General features: G+C 49.0%; 1 protein-coding gene across 6 annotated transcripts in view; it reads left to right on the forward strand.

Annotated features, from left to right (window-relative positions):
* Window positions 1-15,953, forward strand: part of adam22 (ADAM metallopeptidase domain 22) — a 480,389-nt gene that overhangs the window by 68,810 nt on the left and 395,626 nt on the right. For all 6 annotated transcript variants that reach the window (XM_038797995.1, XM_038797996.1, XM_038797998.1 and 3 more), the window contains exon 4: window positions 7,481-7,547. In XM_038797995.1, coding sequence (XP_038653923.1) covers window positions 7,481-7,547 — 67 coding nt within the window. The remainder of the gene's footprint in view (window positions 1-7,480; window positions 7,548-15,953) is intronic.

Below are 15,953 nucleotides of genomic sequence, written 5' to 3' on the forward strand. Positions count from 1 at the left end.
CGTTTTCATGCTACAATAGTGTAAAGCAATAACAATAAAATTGCCCTACAATTAATTTGGTACAGAATTCAAAATAGGCTAAATTACAACATGTAGCTCAGACATTATTTTCCATTTCGTTATGTGTCAGGTCAGAGCTCATTTGTATTCTGAAGATGTTAGCTACTTAGAATAACTCTCTTCAAAGCCACATTTCTGAAAATTTCAGCCTGTATTCAAGTGTTCTTTGCATCCCTGGAGATCACATTAAGCAAACCAAAAGGCGAGGAAGCATGTACTCCAGAGCATTGCTGCAAGCAGAAAATGGATGATCTGAATATGAAATCATATCAGATTGTTACCAATATAATTTGCAGAGATGAAAGAATTTTGAGTTTAATTAATTCATTTTTGTACGATTCAACTATAACTTGTATATTGCAGTATTGATAAATTGTTTTAGGCTACATTGTAGCACATAGTGGAGAAAGCCTTGAGTGTGGGAAGCTTCGGAAAAGAAAATCTTTGTATCTGCTACCGAAAATGTAGAGAGAATTAGTTCTTTTGGGAGTCGCAGTGAGAAAGAGGTGACCACTAAATGGAGGCTTGCATGTGCTGTTGCTTTTTATAGCAGTAATTAAAATTAATAGATGGAAAACTATGGCACGTGTACACTTGAATTCCCGATACCCAATCCCAGTGGATGAACTCCACACCTGGGTTACGTTGATCATTGTGATTCTTATCCACTTATTTTGTAACCGTTACAGAATAGGCTATATATCTGTGTGGCCTAGTAGACTAACCAAAAAGGATGTTGTCTTTAGAATACTGAAGCAGTGCTTTTTCTTTTACTTCTTTATCAGAGTTACAAAGCCAGAGCTCAGAGTGTGGACAGGGGCAGACCCCTAATCCAGCTCCTTGTCTACTCCAAAAAACAATTCAAATTGAATCCAATTCGTGGTCCCCACAAGAGAGACATACCAGATCTTAGCTAAAAGGCCGAGCAGATGCTACACTTGATCTTAGCCAGAGAGCTTTTTTGCCTGACCCAACCCCAGCTTGTCTAATGTTACATCATGTAATCCTTTAGCTGCCTGTTATGGTAAATTTTGTGCCCTGCAGAGTGTCTTCTCTTGTCAAGCTAAGAGATGGCAGAACTGTTGGGGTGAAAGCTCCTCTGCACAAATCATTTCTGAAGCAAATTACTGCTGATGCTGGAATCTGAAACCAAAAGAGAAAATGCTGGGAAATCTCAGCCTTTGTTAGAATTACATAATAAATACATCTTGCACAATAATTTCCTGCAGTCTCAATTACTTATTTCTCATTAAAGGCATCACATAAAATCGACTTGTTTTTGTTCTGGTTGTTGACAAACAAATCTTGGGCGAAATTCTCCGACCCCCAGCAGGGTCGGAGAATCGCCTGGGGGCCGCCGAAAATCCCGCCCCTGCCGTGGCAGAGATTCTCCGCCACCCAGGAAGTGGCAGTGGCGGGAATCATGCCACTCCGATCGGCGAGGCCCCTGCGGCGATTCTTCGGCCCGGATGGGCCAAAGTCCCGCCGCTGGGAGGCCTCTCCCGCCGCCGAGGTTTGAACCACCTCTGGTGGCGGCGGGATCGGCGCCGTGACCGGGCCCCTGGGGGGGGGGGGGGCGCGGGGTGATCGGACCCTGGGGGGTGCCCCCACGGTGGCCAGGCCCACGAGCGGGGCCCCCCGCTCAGACACCGGGCCAATGCCCTGGGTGCACTCTTTCTCCTCCGCCGCTGCCACGGCCTCCGCGGAAGCGAAAGAGAAACACACATCGCGCATGCGCCGACCGGCGAAAGCCTTTTGGCCAGCCCTGCTGCCGGGCGGCGGGCCTGAAAGGCCGCTGGAGCCGGTTTTTCGCGCCAGTCTTCTGGTGCCAACCGCTCTGGCGTGGGGCTAGCCCCCATAGGTGCGGAGAATTCCCCACCTTTGGGGAGGCCCGACCCCGGAGTGGTTGGCGCCACTCCCCAATGCCGGGACCCCCCGTCACGCCGGGTAGGGGAGAATCCCGCCCCTTATAAGTTAATTTAGGGGTTAAGACATGTCAGGAGAACTCGTGCCATGCTCCGCGTGGGCGATGTGGGAGTTCAGGGACCATTCCGGTGTTCCTGACTCCTTCACGTGCAGGAAGTGCGTCCAGCTGCAGCTCATGTTAGATCACTTGAAGGCTCTGCAGCTGTGGGTGGACTCACTCTGGAGCATCCGCGATGCTGAGGACGTCATGGATAGCATGTTCGCTGAGTTGGTGACACCGCAGGTGAAAAAAATTACTGAGGGAGATAGAAAATGGGTGACCAAAGGACAGAGCAAGAGTAGGAAGGCAGTACAGGTGTCCCCTGCAGTCATCTCCCTGCAAAACAGGTATACCGTTTTGGATACTGTTGAGGAGATGGCTCACCAGCGGAAGGCAGCAGCAGCCAGGTTCATGGCACCGTGGCTGGCTCTGCTGCGCAGGAGGGCAGGAAGAAGAATGACAGGGCTACAGTGATAGGGGCTCAATCGTAAGGGGAATAGACAGGCGGTTCTGTGGACGCAATCGAGACTCCAGGATGGTATGTTGCCTCCCTGGTGCAAGGGTCAAGGATGTCTTGGAGCAGCTGCAGGACATTCTGGAGGAAGAGAGTGAACAGCCAGCTGTTGTGATGCATAAAGGCACCAACGATATAGGTAAAAAAAACAGGATAAGGTTCTCCAAGCTGAATACAGGGAGTTAGGAGTTAAACTAAAAGGTAGGACCTCAAAGGCAATAATCTCAGGATTGCTACTAGTGCCACGAGCTAGTCAGAGTAGGAATGTCAGGATAGAAAGGATGAATCCGTGGCTCGAGAGATGGTGCAAGACGGAGGGTTTCATATTTGATGTATCTCTGTGTCTATTTGGAACCCTGGATATGCATTATCTCTTCTTAGTTCCCAAATAACAGATTCAGGCTGTGCTTTTTGGCAAAGTTTCATTGAACTTTATTTGACAGTTTTAGTGTCCACTGGTAAACTTTGGCTGCAATACAAATTGCAGACTGATTGTCATTAGTGAATACAGTAGTTGAGTTTAAAATACAATTACAGACTGTGGTAATTTCTTCAAATCATGATACACAGTATAAAAATGACTGAATGATTTAAACAAAGGGAAGATGGCGATTTAGCAGAAGCAAGCGAAGAAAATAGGTTTCAGAAATAGATCGATTCCAGAATGAATTTTTCCATCCCGACAAGTGATTTTTAAGGAGCTTATTATCTTAAAGTCTCGCCTTCATTACAGTTGTGATTGCCTTTAACTAATCTATAATTCACTCAATTCAACCAAAGTGTCTGTCTATCAATTTTAAGAGAAATATGTATTTAAATATATTTGTGTGATTTTTCTTATACTATCGCTTGCCAATTTTCCGATTTATCGACACCCGCATCGCCTTCAGGGCATTATGACCTTAGACCGTGTATTACTATGGAAACGAACGGAACTGTCCAGTATTGGGGAAAGCAGCTGCATTTTTATAATACAATGAAGCCTTTTGGCTAGTTGACGTCACTGGCCTTGGATTCTCCAGCAAGTCTCAAACAACTTGCATAATGTGAAAATTGAGAGTCTTATCTGATTAATTCCCAGCTATAGTTGCACTGATTTAATGCTTAATATTGATTTTCAATTAATTATTCTTAAATTAGTTCTTAATTAAACCTTTTATCTATATCATCTATAGCTAACTACAAAAGGCAATTTTTATTAAAATTTCTGGGGCATTGGAACTGGTTCTGGGGGAGGTGGGACCAGTACAAACCAGATGGTCTGCACCTGGGCAGGATTGGAACCAATGTCCTGGGAGGTGTTGGGGAGGGTCTAAACTAATGTGGCAGGGCGATGGGAACCGATGCAGGAAGTTGGAGGAAAGTAAAACAGGGACAGAAACAAAAGGCAGTAAGGGGGAAAGTGCAAGGCAGAGAAGCCATAGTGAAAAATCAAAAAGGGCCACAGTACAGGGTACAGTGACTGAGGGCAGTAGTGAGGGATGGCATCGGTGCTATGGAGCATAAGGTTGTATCCATTTGGATGGAAATCAGGAATAGTAAGGCGAAAAAGTCGCTGATAGGAGTAGTCTATAGGTCACTAAATAGTAACATTATGGTGGGGTGGGTAATAAACCAAGAAATAACTGATGCAAGTAGAAATGATACAGCAGTTATCATGTGGGATTTTAATCTACACGTCGATTGGTTTAACCAGGTCGGTCATTGGTTCTGCATAGACATTGAAAAGGTGGCGATAAATATCACCCTTCTAGAACACCTCTTCCAATTATGCATGGGTCAGGGATTTTAGGATGGTGGGGCTTCCCGGCCCATCATCCAAGTAGTTGGCGGAGAACATATCCCACCAATACTGTCTGTGCTGCAGTAGTTTAATGCTCCAATAAGTGTTAATTGGCTAGAGGTGGGACTTCCATCTCTCAATCTGGAGGAAGTCCCGCCTCAAAGAGCTTCTGGAAAATGGACAGTGTTGTACGGCATTGGTTACAATTCAGTAGGTCTGAAAAGATCTTTGTAGTCATATGTAGGTTAACTTTCAGTCTTAGAACTATTTACAAATATACAATAAATGATATAGGCTAGGAGCTCTCTCCATGCTTGCTGATATACATGGCTCTATCCAACACTAGACTGACCCTGGGTACTCTGTTACATCACTGTGTGGACAGTACTCAGTCTCAAATTACCCCAACTTGTGTTAGACCCTTTTACTATAGAAAAGAGTGGGACTGTAGCTGTCCCCACAGTCTAAGTCCTCTAAGTCCAGGATGGGATAAGTGTGGGGATCTCAGGGCTGGGCGGGGAGATGAGCATGGGGAGTGGGCAGAGGGGTTTCAGGCATTTGTAGTGAGGTTGGGCAGTGGCGACATCTGCAGGGGCCAGACCCCAGACCTTTTGGTAGGAGTGCCCGATGTTCGGAGATGACTGATGGAGGCCATGCGATACATTTGGCAGACAATGCATTCCTACAAAACCACTAGAGTGGGACTATAAAATGCTGCTCATGGTTCTGACTCACTTGTTGTTTGTCCATGTACGGATAAATTACGAGTGGTCTCTCTCTCCAGTCCACTCCAATGTCTTTTAGTAAGAGATCTTAATCCAGTCAATCTGATTGAAAACTTTCTCAAATCGACTACAGAAACATATACTTCCTGTCCAAACTCTAAACTGCATTCACTCATTAATCTTATAATGTTGATTGCTTCTGTTGCCCCTCTTCCCCCTGGAACTCAAACTAGTCATCACACAATACATTTACAGAAATGGAAGATCACACTGGAGACATTTTGCACAATTACAGAATTGTTGCAATGCAGAAGGAGGCCATTCGGCCCATCCCATCTGTACCAGCTTGCCAAATAGGCAATTCACTTTGTAACTTTCCCTTATAATCCTTCATAGTCTTCCCTTTCAGATAACTGTCTATTTCCATTTTTAATGCTCTGATCAAACCTGCCTCCACCAAAGGAAGGTTATACGTTTCATCGAGGGAGTACAATGAAGGTTCATTAAACTGGTTGCTGTAATGGTGAGATTGTCCTACGAGGAGAGGTTGAGCAGATGGCGTCTGTATTCCCTTGCATTAAGAAGAATAAAAGGTGACCTCTTTGAAACATACAAAATTCTTATCGGACTCAATTGGATAGATGCAGGAAGGATGTTTCCTCTGGTTGGAGTGTTGAGGCTGTCATGTGAGAGTACCTTTAAGAAATGAGTCTTTCAGAAATGTACCTTTAAGAAATGGATGTTCATCAGTGATGTCAGAGTGTGGGTGGAGCTGGGCTATCTGTCAGCTTTTTACTTTTGTTTTAGGCTGTTTGCGGCAGTGTGTATTTTAGTTTTTTTCAGTGTTGGAGCTGAAGCCAGACAGAGCAGGTGTACTGTTGATCTCTCTGCCATGAAAATACTATATCTTGATCATTTGATGAATTCAGAATTATAAATGTTTTCAGTAGTGACTTTAACCTGATGTGCTTCTGCTAAAGGTTTTGTTTTGAAGTCGTATGGATGTTAAAAGAAAAGCTTAAAGGATTACTTAGTGTTGTAGTCTTTGGGGGTTGTATTTGAATTAATGGTTGCTCAGATGTTCACTGTATGTTTTAAAAAGGTTAACTTGAGTTCATAGAATAAACATTGTTTTGCTTTCAAAAATACTTGTACATTTCTGCTGTACCACACCTATAGAGTGGGCCGTGTGCTCCCCATACCACAATCTATTAAAAGCTGTGGGTCAGGTGAACACCATGATACACTTTGGGGTTCTCTAAACCCTAGTCCATAACAAGGTGCAGAGGACACAGTCTCAGAATAAGAATAGGCCATTTCTGATTGGAGATGAGGAGGTTTTTCAGTTGGGGTAGTGAATCTTTGGAATTTTCTATACCAGAGGGCTTTGCAGGCTGAGTTATTGAGTATGTTCAAGATGAAGATCGATAGATTTTTATTTTATTAAAGATACCAAGGGATATGAGGATACTGCGTAAAAATGGCACTAAGTAGAAGATCAACCATGATCGAGTTGAGTGGTAAAGCAGGCTTGAGGGGCAAAATGGCCTAATTCTGCTTCTATTTCCTATGTTTTTATGATTCTATTTCCGCACTAACACTGTTGTCACCAGTTCTTTTATGTGAGCAAAAGTTGCTTCTTGTTCTGTGCCCCAGTACTCCTGAGCATCCTTTGCAGTGAATTTGCCGAGAGGTTCACACTCTGATGACATATTGGGCAGGAACTTTGCTCGGTTGTTCATAATTCTGTAAAGCGTTGAACATCTATTGACTACTACATCTCAGCTGCAACTTACGCTTTATTTGGTGTTGGATTGCTGAGGTCATCTTGGTTGAAACAAAGACGTTCAGCAGAAGCCATTTAAAAAAAAAATTCAGAGTACCCAATTCATTTTTTTTTCCAATTAAGGGGCAATTTAGCATGTTCAATCCACCTATCTTGCACATCTTTGGGTTGTGGGGGCGAAACACATGCAAACACGGGGAGAATGTGCAAACTCCACACAGACAGTGACCCAGAGCTGGGATCGAACCTGGGACCTCGGCGCCGTGAGACTGCAGTGCTACCAATGTGGCCACCGTACTGCCCTGCAGAAGCCATTTTAACCACCACATGGCACACTTTTCACCTCAAATATGGTCCTATTTTAATCTCCCTCCCCGCACTCCACCCATCATCAAATGAGTTAAAATTGTTAATAGGATGACCATATGCAGAGTAGGCCCTTTGGGCTGCTGCAACATTTTGCAACAAATGCTGCAAATTTCTGCACTTAGCACAAATGTTACCTGAGTATTGGAGTGCTGCATATAATCCCTCGAGGTAATTAAAATACCAGTTGGTCAGTGAATATCATTAATATTAAATCCTTCACCCAACGATATTTAGTCTTTTACTTTTTACTAATTTGTTTACTTTTCTTAACTCCTAGTGACCTGCTCTCTTCCCGATATGTGGAACACACTGTGGATGCAAGTGGAACATCTGTACAGTCTCAGGTAAGTCTGACATTAAATTGTTCTTCTTGTGCTAAGCTCCAGAATTCGGATTTTTCATACAGGTATAATGGTGTTGGATTTTACTCCCATATATTTTTGAGAATAGTGACAGACTATTTACCTTATCATAGATAAATACTGTGAAAAATGGTACAAAGTTGAACAGAATCAGCAGTCACCACTGGTATATTTTGTTTTGAAATATCTTTAATCCATTTTTAAAAGTACATTCACATCTATATTTATGAAGACAATATATGTGCAAGTGTAAAGTTGTCAGACTCTCAGATCACCATTGGCTGCTTTCTGCTTTGAGGTGGAGAACTGACTGGTGGTGATTTAACCTGAGGATCTTCACACCTCAAGCAAGGGGCAAGGTTGAGAAGGTGGGCCTTCATGAATAACCTCAGTCGATATGGGAATTGAACCCACGCTGCTGGTTTTGCTCTGCATCGTACATCACAAACAAGCTGTTTCGCCTAGTGAACTAAACCAGCCACCAGTTTATAAATATAGTTATAAGCAACTAATATATTTAAGTGTACATTGGTGTATTTTAAGAAGCCATTGTACATTTAATTGCACATTCATACATATATTTTAAAAATGTACACTTATATAGACATTTTATGAAGTTAGTGGCCTTCTGATTGTACAGTAATCTGGGAGCAATGATAAATTCATTGATATATCCTAATTATATATTCAGGGTGTGATTACTGGCCGCATTGTACCCGGAAGGCAGCAACTGGAGATGCTGGGAGGTCCCTATTCTGGAATCTACCAGGCTCGCCATGCCTCACGAGATCTAACATGGTCTCAAGTCGTCACAATCTGAATCACGAGCATTGTGGGCGGGATCACTATTTTTAAAAACCTGCATATTAGCGAGTGAGATAGCTAGTCTCACTCTAATATGCACTCTCACGATCTACCCCAGGCCCTGGGGTCTAGCCCCTTCGCCTCAATCGGGTCGCCCCTCAACCTCTGTCGTTCCAGTGAGTTTAAACTCGGTTTATTCTCACTGGAACGACGGAGGTTGAGGGGCGAGCTGATAAAGATCTACAAAATTATGAGGGGCCTAGACAGGGTAGATAGTCAGAGACTTTTTCCCAGGGCAGAAGAGTCAATTACTAGGGGGCATAGGTTTAAGGTGCAAGGAGCAAGGTTCAGAGGAGATGTACGAGGCAAGTTTTTTACACAGAGGGTAGTGGGTACCTGGAACGCGCTGCCGGAGGTGGTGGTAGAAGTAGGGATGAAAGTGACATTTAAGGGGCGTCTTGGCAAATACATGAATAGGATGGGAATAGAGGGATACTGACCCTGGAAGTGTAGAAGATTTTAGTTCAGATGGGCAGCATAGTTGGCGCAGGCTTGGAGGGCCGAAGGGCCTGTTCCTGTGCTGTACGTTTCTTTATCTTTGTTGTTTGGAGAAGTCAGGCGAGCGCATTCAGTGCTGGTCTCCACAAACAGGGACCAGATGGAATAGCACTCATGGGGGTCTCCCAGGGGATCGGAGGCCCCCAGGTGGTTGCCCTCTGGGCAGGCTGGCACCCTGGTATTGCTGGTGCCACCTAAGCATCCTGGCAGTGCCATCTGCTAAGGTGCCCAGGTGGCACTGCCAGCTGGCAGGGCACTGTCAAGGTGCCAAACTGGCATTTCTTCCGCAACGGGGTTCTGGCCTGAGGGTACCCTCCACGCGTATGTAGGAAAACTGGGAACTGGGGGCCTGAAGACCCCATTGTAGGTGAGTTACGGCTTTGGAGGTGTTCGGGGGTTGCGTGGGGGGAAGGGGAGCGGTTGAGCAATCGGGACATCAATTTTAAATGGCGTCCCGATCTGTTCCTGCACTGGGAGGTTCCGGCGAGCAGAGCTCCTTAGTGCAGGAAACAGAAGTAAGTGTGGTCTTGGCACGTGTTCCCCGTTGAGGTCCCGATTAAGAACCAGACTCCTGGTAGATTGTGTGGTGTTTCTCGGCACTGCGAGCATTGGGAAAAACCTGGCAAAAAAGCGCTGGTTACGGCACCCTGTTCCCATTTGTTTAGATCACGCCCTCAGTCTTTTGGCATGATTGCTTGCAAGGGGAGTAATGTAGGCACCTTGCTTATTCTTGGATTCTGTGATTATTTCGGCCTGGGGTCAAGGTGGAATGACTTGTCTGAGTCTTGTCATTCATATTCATTGGAAAATTGGGTGTGTTTTCTTTGGAGGAACGAAGGTTCAGAGGAGACCCATCATGATTTTGAACATCTCTATCAGAACAGAATAGGTAGAGAGAAACCGTTTCAATTGGCAGAAGCAGAGGACGCAACCTTTAAGTGATTAGCACAAAACTAGAGGCAATGTAAGAAAAACCTTTTTTTTGAAAAGTAGTGAGTGGTTACGATCTAGAATGCACTGCCTAAAAGGGTGGAGGAGTAGATTCAATTGTGGTTTTCAAAACTGAATTGAATTATATTGTGAAGGAAACAAATTGGAGGACTATAGGAAAAGGCAGGGTATTGGGTCTATCTAAACTGATCTTGCCTTCTCCTTTGCTGTAACCATTCTATAATCCTACGATTTCAATGCTGGCAATGCACTTGGAAGTAGATCCAGGACAATCTCCCCATTATCCATGTGAAGCTGAAATAGAGGCACAGAACCAAATTCCAGAAGGTTTCATGAATAAGGGCTAAGGGCTGAGAAATGCTGCTTTGTTACTATTTTATTATTCCTGCAAATCATTTCTCCACTGTAACCTGTCAAATCATGTTCCAAATCCATCACTTTCATTATTTTTGCCAATATGCATGCAGTATCAAATGTAATCGATTAATCCTTTATATTTGCAAACTTATTTTCTGATCCCATTGCACATCAAAGTGTGCATTAAGACCTGCCAGCTAGTGAGATTCCTGCAATCTCATGACTTTGGGTCTTTTGGGATTTGGTTATGCGCCCCAATCCAGCTGCACATGGAGATAGTAGGGAGATTTTTCTAGGTCTGCATCGCACCTAGACACATTGTAATGGCTGGGTACAGGGAACGTTATAAGAGTAGTGGGAAACAGTGCATGCCTGCAAAAGAACCTGCCTGATTTTCCTTTTGTTGGAAATGTATTCTTTGATTATGCATGTCATTGGTGTTATAGAGGTAGGTTTAATGATTTATATTTATATTGGGATGGATTCTTTGGTTCCCCAGTCGCATGTTTCTTGGCGGCGCACTATTTTTTTTTTTAAATTTAGATTACCCAATTATTTTTTCCAATTAAGGGGCAATTTAGCATGGCCAATCCACCTACTCTGCACATTTTTGGGTTGTGGGGGCGAAACCCACGCAGACACGGGGAGAATGTGCAAACTCCACACGGACAGTGACCCAGAGCCGGGATCGAACCTGGGACCTCAGCGCCGTGAGGTGGTTGTGCTAACCACTAGGCCACCGTGCTGCCCCTGCGGCGCACTATTTGCTGGTGATGGAATTATCTACTCCCGCCGGTTACCAATTGGATTTCCCATTGAAGCCATCCCATGCCGCCAGGAAACCCAATGAGAAATAGAGGGCAGGTTTCTCCCATACATCGGCTAAGTGTTGACACTGGCGTCAATGGTCGTTTCGGGAACCCATTCTCCGGTCCACACGGGGCTAGTACGGGTGCGGTGGGAAGCGCGGTGGTGAGGGGGGGGGGCGGCTGCCGAGGAGTATCAGAGACGTGGCGCCACACAATCGCCGCGGCGCACATAAGGCGACGCAACTGCGCAGACCACCGACAGAGCCATGCCGAGTAGCGTCCCGGTTTACGGACCGCGACCTGGAGACGCTCCTGGATGCCCTTGAGGAGAGGAGGGGGCACCTGTACCCCCCCAGGAGAAGAGCGCCCATAACCAACGAGAGTGGGCCCAAACCGGAGGGGGCGAACCTGACTTGCGGCCCCTTACAGTGCACAAGCAGAGGGCACTGGGCATAGCTGGTGCACCCGACGTTGCCAATGCTGAAATTGGGGGCGCGCAACCAAGTGTGATTCCCCCCTCCCCCCCCCCCCCCCCCCCGGCCTGGCCCCGTTCCCCTCAGCCCTCTCCCCTCTGCACTCTCCCCTCAGCCCCCTCTCCCCTCAGCCCCCTATCCTCAGCCCCCTATCCTCAGCCCCCTCTCCTCAGCCCCCTATCCTCAGCCCCTATCCTCAGCCACCTCTCCTCAACCCCCTCTCCTCAGCCCCTCTCCTCGGCCCCCTCTCCTCAGCCCTCTCTCCTCAGCCCCCTCTCCTCAGCCCCCTCCCCTCAGCCCCCAGCCCTCTCCCCTCAGCCCTCTCCCCTCAGCCCTCTCCCCTCAGCCCTCTGCCCTCTCCCCTCTGCCCTCTCCCCTCTGCCCTCTCCCCTCTGCACTCTCCCCTCTGCACTCTCCCCTCTGCACTCTTCCCTCAGCCCCCTCTCCTCAGCCCACGGGCTGACTGTGGTCAGACAACAACCCACTCTGAAACGCCAAGATAGATACCACTCAATCAATCCTCTGTGGAATTCTCCTCAATTTCCCCCCAGTTGATTGTCAGACAGGGATTTCCAAACTCCACTCTGATGTACCATCAATTGGACGCGAGACACAATGAAGATCCAAACTGTGGCTTTAATCAGCTAGTTGTTAGCCTGGTGGTCGACTACAGAGAAAGGCCGACCGCCGGGAAACCTGGGTACTTATACCCCGCCGCGGAGGCAGGGGGTCTACTTGCCTCTCGACCAATTGGTGAGCAGTCACATGACTAGTCCCAGCCAATCAGACGAGAGGCACATGACCAGCCAGAGCCAATGGGGAACCAATGCTCTGCACCAATGGCAGTGCTCCCACTCATATCACCACACATTCCCAAAAAGACAAGCTTTGAAACCTTCTTTCAAACAATGCTTTCCCTCAGCTGTTTTCCTCAAGGTTATGCCTACAGGTATTCAATTATCCTTTCAAACAAGGCTTCCTTTTGACTGTTTTAGCAAGCATCTGCCTCTAGGCTTTCCAACTCCCCTTTCAGTGCTTCCTTTGAATTGCCATAGCATCTAAACTTCTACACAAAAACTCAGTCCACAACAGAAGACTATTGGTTCCAAAGACCGGAAATAAGGATATCAAACTTACAATTCTGTCTTTTCTGGAATGACTTTCCCCCCGGTCTGCATTTCTAGCTCTGTCTTTAGCTTCGGTAACCAGAACCCTGTTCCAATGCAGTTTCCTCTGTTTCTTTATCTTCAGACTTCCTGGAAACGTCTCTTTATTTATCTAGTTTCCTTAACTAACTGTGCATTAGGTTTCCAGGAAGTCTGAAGATATCCTTATTTCCGGGGTAGGAGGAGACTCCGGATGAGCTGTGAGACTGTCGCCCACATCTGCCACCTTATGGCACACCTGGCACCACGTGGGACTGGGGGTGGACATGCCCTCCCGGTGGCCGTCAAGGTGACGGTCGCCCTCAACTTCTTCGCGAGGGGTCGTTCCAGTCGCCAAGTGGGGACATGTCTGGCATCTCGCAGTCATCAGTGCACATGTGCATCTGGGCCGTCACTGACGCCCTGTACAACATCGTGGACTGATACATACAGTTCCCTATGCAACACGCCCACCAGAATGCCCACGCATGGGTTTCGCCACTGTTGCTCGGATACCCATGGTCCAGGCGGCAATCGATGGAGTGCACATCGCCATGCGGGCCACATTTGATGAAAAAGCCATGTGCATGAACAGGAAGGGTACGTACTCAATGAACGTGCAGGTGGTCTGTGACCACAGGATGGCGATCATTCACATCTGCGGCAGGTACTCTGGCAGTGTGCATGACTCTTTTATATTGGCCCAATCGTTCATCCCTGGCATGTTGGAGGCCGCCCCCCCCCCCCCCCCCCCCCCCCCCCCCCCCGGGCTGCGGGGCTGGTTGCTGGGCGACAGGGGTTATCCGTTGTGGTCGTTGTTGATGACGCCTATACGGAGGCCACAAACCGCCGTGGAGCACCATGACAATGATGTCTATAGTGCGACCAAGGGTGTGGTCGAGAGGTGTTTTGGGCTGCTTAAGATGCTTCAGGTGCCTGGACCGCTCTGGAGGGTCCCTCCAGTACTCATCGGTGAGGGTCAGCCGCATTGTTGTGGTCTGCTGCGTTCTGCACAACATAGCCCAGCAGAGGGGGCGAGTGCTGGAGAAGGAGGAGGAGGAGGATCAGGACGAAGGGCAATCTTCTCCAGTTGAGGGGGATGGTGAGGGAAGGGCCGATGCACGGGACATGGGGGATGGAAGGCAACGGGAAGCTGCCCAACACCGGCGGCTAGGCCAGTAAGCATGGAAGGCGCTGATAGCCGCACGGGGTGGGGGCACGTCATACACTCACTGGAGCTCAGCATTCCATCGGAGCACCCTGCGCCCACACTGGCACCCAGTCCCCGCCCCACCCACGCATGCATCGGACAGAGCACAGAGGCAGCGTACATAGGTGTGAAAAGTGTTTAATAACGAACGTCCTGTACATGTGCCCTAGCCCATTTAACTATTCTGTGCCCTGCACCCGTGCCAACTTAATCAGTGTGTACCTTTCTGGCCTTAGGGGCCCTATTACTATGTTTAGGTGTTCCCCCAGACGATACAGCAGAACTGGAGGCGGACTCCTGCCCTGCGACTGGGGTTTTCTTTGGCGGCCATTTCCTAGGCCGGCCCAGCCTCTGGATGAGCCCGGCTGCACCTCGAGCGACTGGGGTGGCATGGTGCCACCCAGCTCTGCACGCTGCCCACCAGATGCACCAGGGATGGGGGGGGGAGTCCGATGTGGCACGGTGTTCCGGGACCTCCCCTGCAGGGGGACCCAGAATGGGCCGCTACACCTCCTCCTCCTCCCTCGAGGTGCCTGGTGGCCCCCGGGGCTCTCCATGGGACGGGGGTGCGAGCTGATCCAGCACCCGGGGCACCACCATCACCTGGCGCTGCCAGTCCTGGAGGCCAGTGCTGGTATCGAACAGGGTCTGAACGTTTGCAGCCATGGAGCTCAAGGAGTTGGCCATCCCTGTCTGGCCCTGTACAACACTGTCCATCACCCGGGCAATGGCGCTGATGTTCTCAGCGATGGCCTGCTGGGGCTGGGCCAGGTTGTTCAGCGCCTCTGCGATGTTCAGCTGGCTCTGGTTCATGGCTGCCTGTGAGAGGGCAGCCCTGTCCTGGGCCGCGGAAGCCTCGTGCCTCCACCACGCACGCCACCCTTGTGGAGTTGGCCTGTGTGGCATTCATGAACGGCACCATTTCCTGCTCCTGGACGTGGATGCGTTCCTCCACCTGCGTCTGCAGGTGCTGGAAACCGGCCGTCACCCCCTTCCATTGGCCCTGGATCCCTGACTGCATCGGGTCTATGGGTGGGTGAGGCAACTCCAGAAACTCGGGACCCATCTTGGCGGCAGCTGTTTGCTGGGGCCGGACTGCTCTCTGACTGCCATCCGGTCCCTCGGCTGCTCCTACCTCCACCTGCTGTACCGGGTCAGCGGTGGGGTGCGCACCAGTTAGTGCCCCAGAATCCTCATCACTAAAATGGCCAACTGAGATGAGAGTCTCTGCGGTGGCCAAGGGTGTGGGAGGCAGCTGTGACGCAATCTTGTGTCTTCATCGGACCTGTGGTCGGGGGTCCCCTGGGGTCCGGTGTCCAGTCTGTTCGTCCCCTCCGTGTTGGTGTCGTGTTGTGTTCTTTCATGTCTGTCTGTCCCCTGTGTGCTTGTTTCCTATGTTGTCGCTGGACTGGGCCGGAGGGCTGTTGTTGGAGCTGCCCTCCCCATCGCTGCTAGAGTCCCTGTAGGCTGCCTGCCGAGGCGCTGGCCGGAGGCGGTGTAAGCCTGAAGGGTACGGTCGACTTGCGTTGTCTGGCCGGCCAGGTGCTGTGCGCGGGCGGGGTCTGCCAGGTGGGCCGGGTCGGTCGCCGCGTGGCCCTGCAAGACACAATACACCATCACGGTTGGGCAGGTGGACAGGGGTGTAGGTCGCGGTGAGGGGAGAGTGCTGAGGGGAGAGTGCTGAGGGGAGAGTTCTGAGGGGAGAGTGCTGAGGGGAGAGGTGAGAGTGGAGAGGGGAGAGTGGAGAGTGGAGAGGGGAGAAGGGAGAGGGCCGAGGGGAGAGGGCCGAGGGGAGAGGGCCGAGGGGAGAGGGCCGAGGGGAGAGGCTGTGTGTTTACTGAGGTCATTATAGCTGATGCGACCATCAATTCATTCAGAGACATGAGTTGAAGTAAACTGTGGCTTTAATCGGCTTACAACTGAGCCTGCCTGCAACTGTACTGAACTGAGGGCGGACTCGCAGGACCGCAGCACTTATACTTCCTGATGGGGGCGGGGCCAAAGGAGGAGCCCTGTACATGCTCCTCATCTCCCTCTGTGCGCAGAGCCGCGCAACGGCTCACAGATGGAGCCCATAGGGA

Source organism: Scyliorhinus canicula, chromosome 5 (genome assembly GCF_902713615.1).
Source record: "Scyliorhinus canicula chromosome 5, sScyCan1.1, whole genome shotgun sequence".
NCBI classification, from domain to species: domain Eukaryota; kingdom Metazoa; phylum Chordata; class Chondrichthyes; order Carcharhiniformes; family Scyliorhinidae; genus Scyliorhinus; species Scyliorhinus canicula.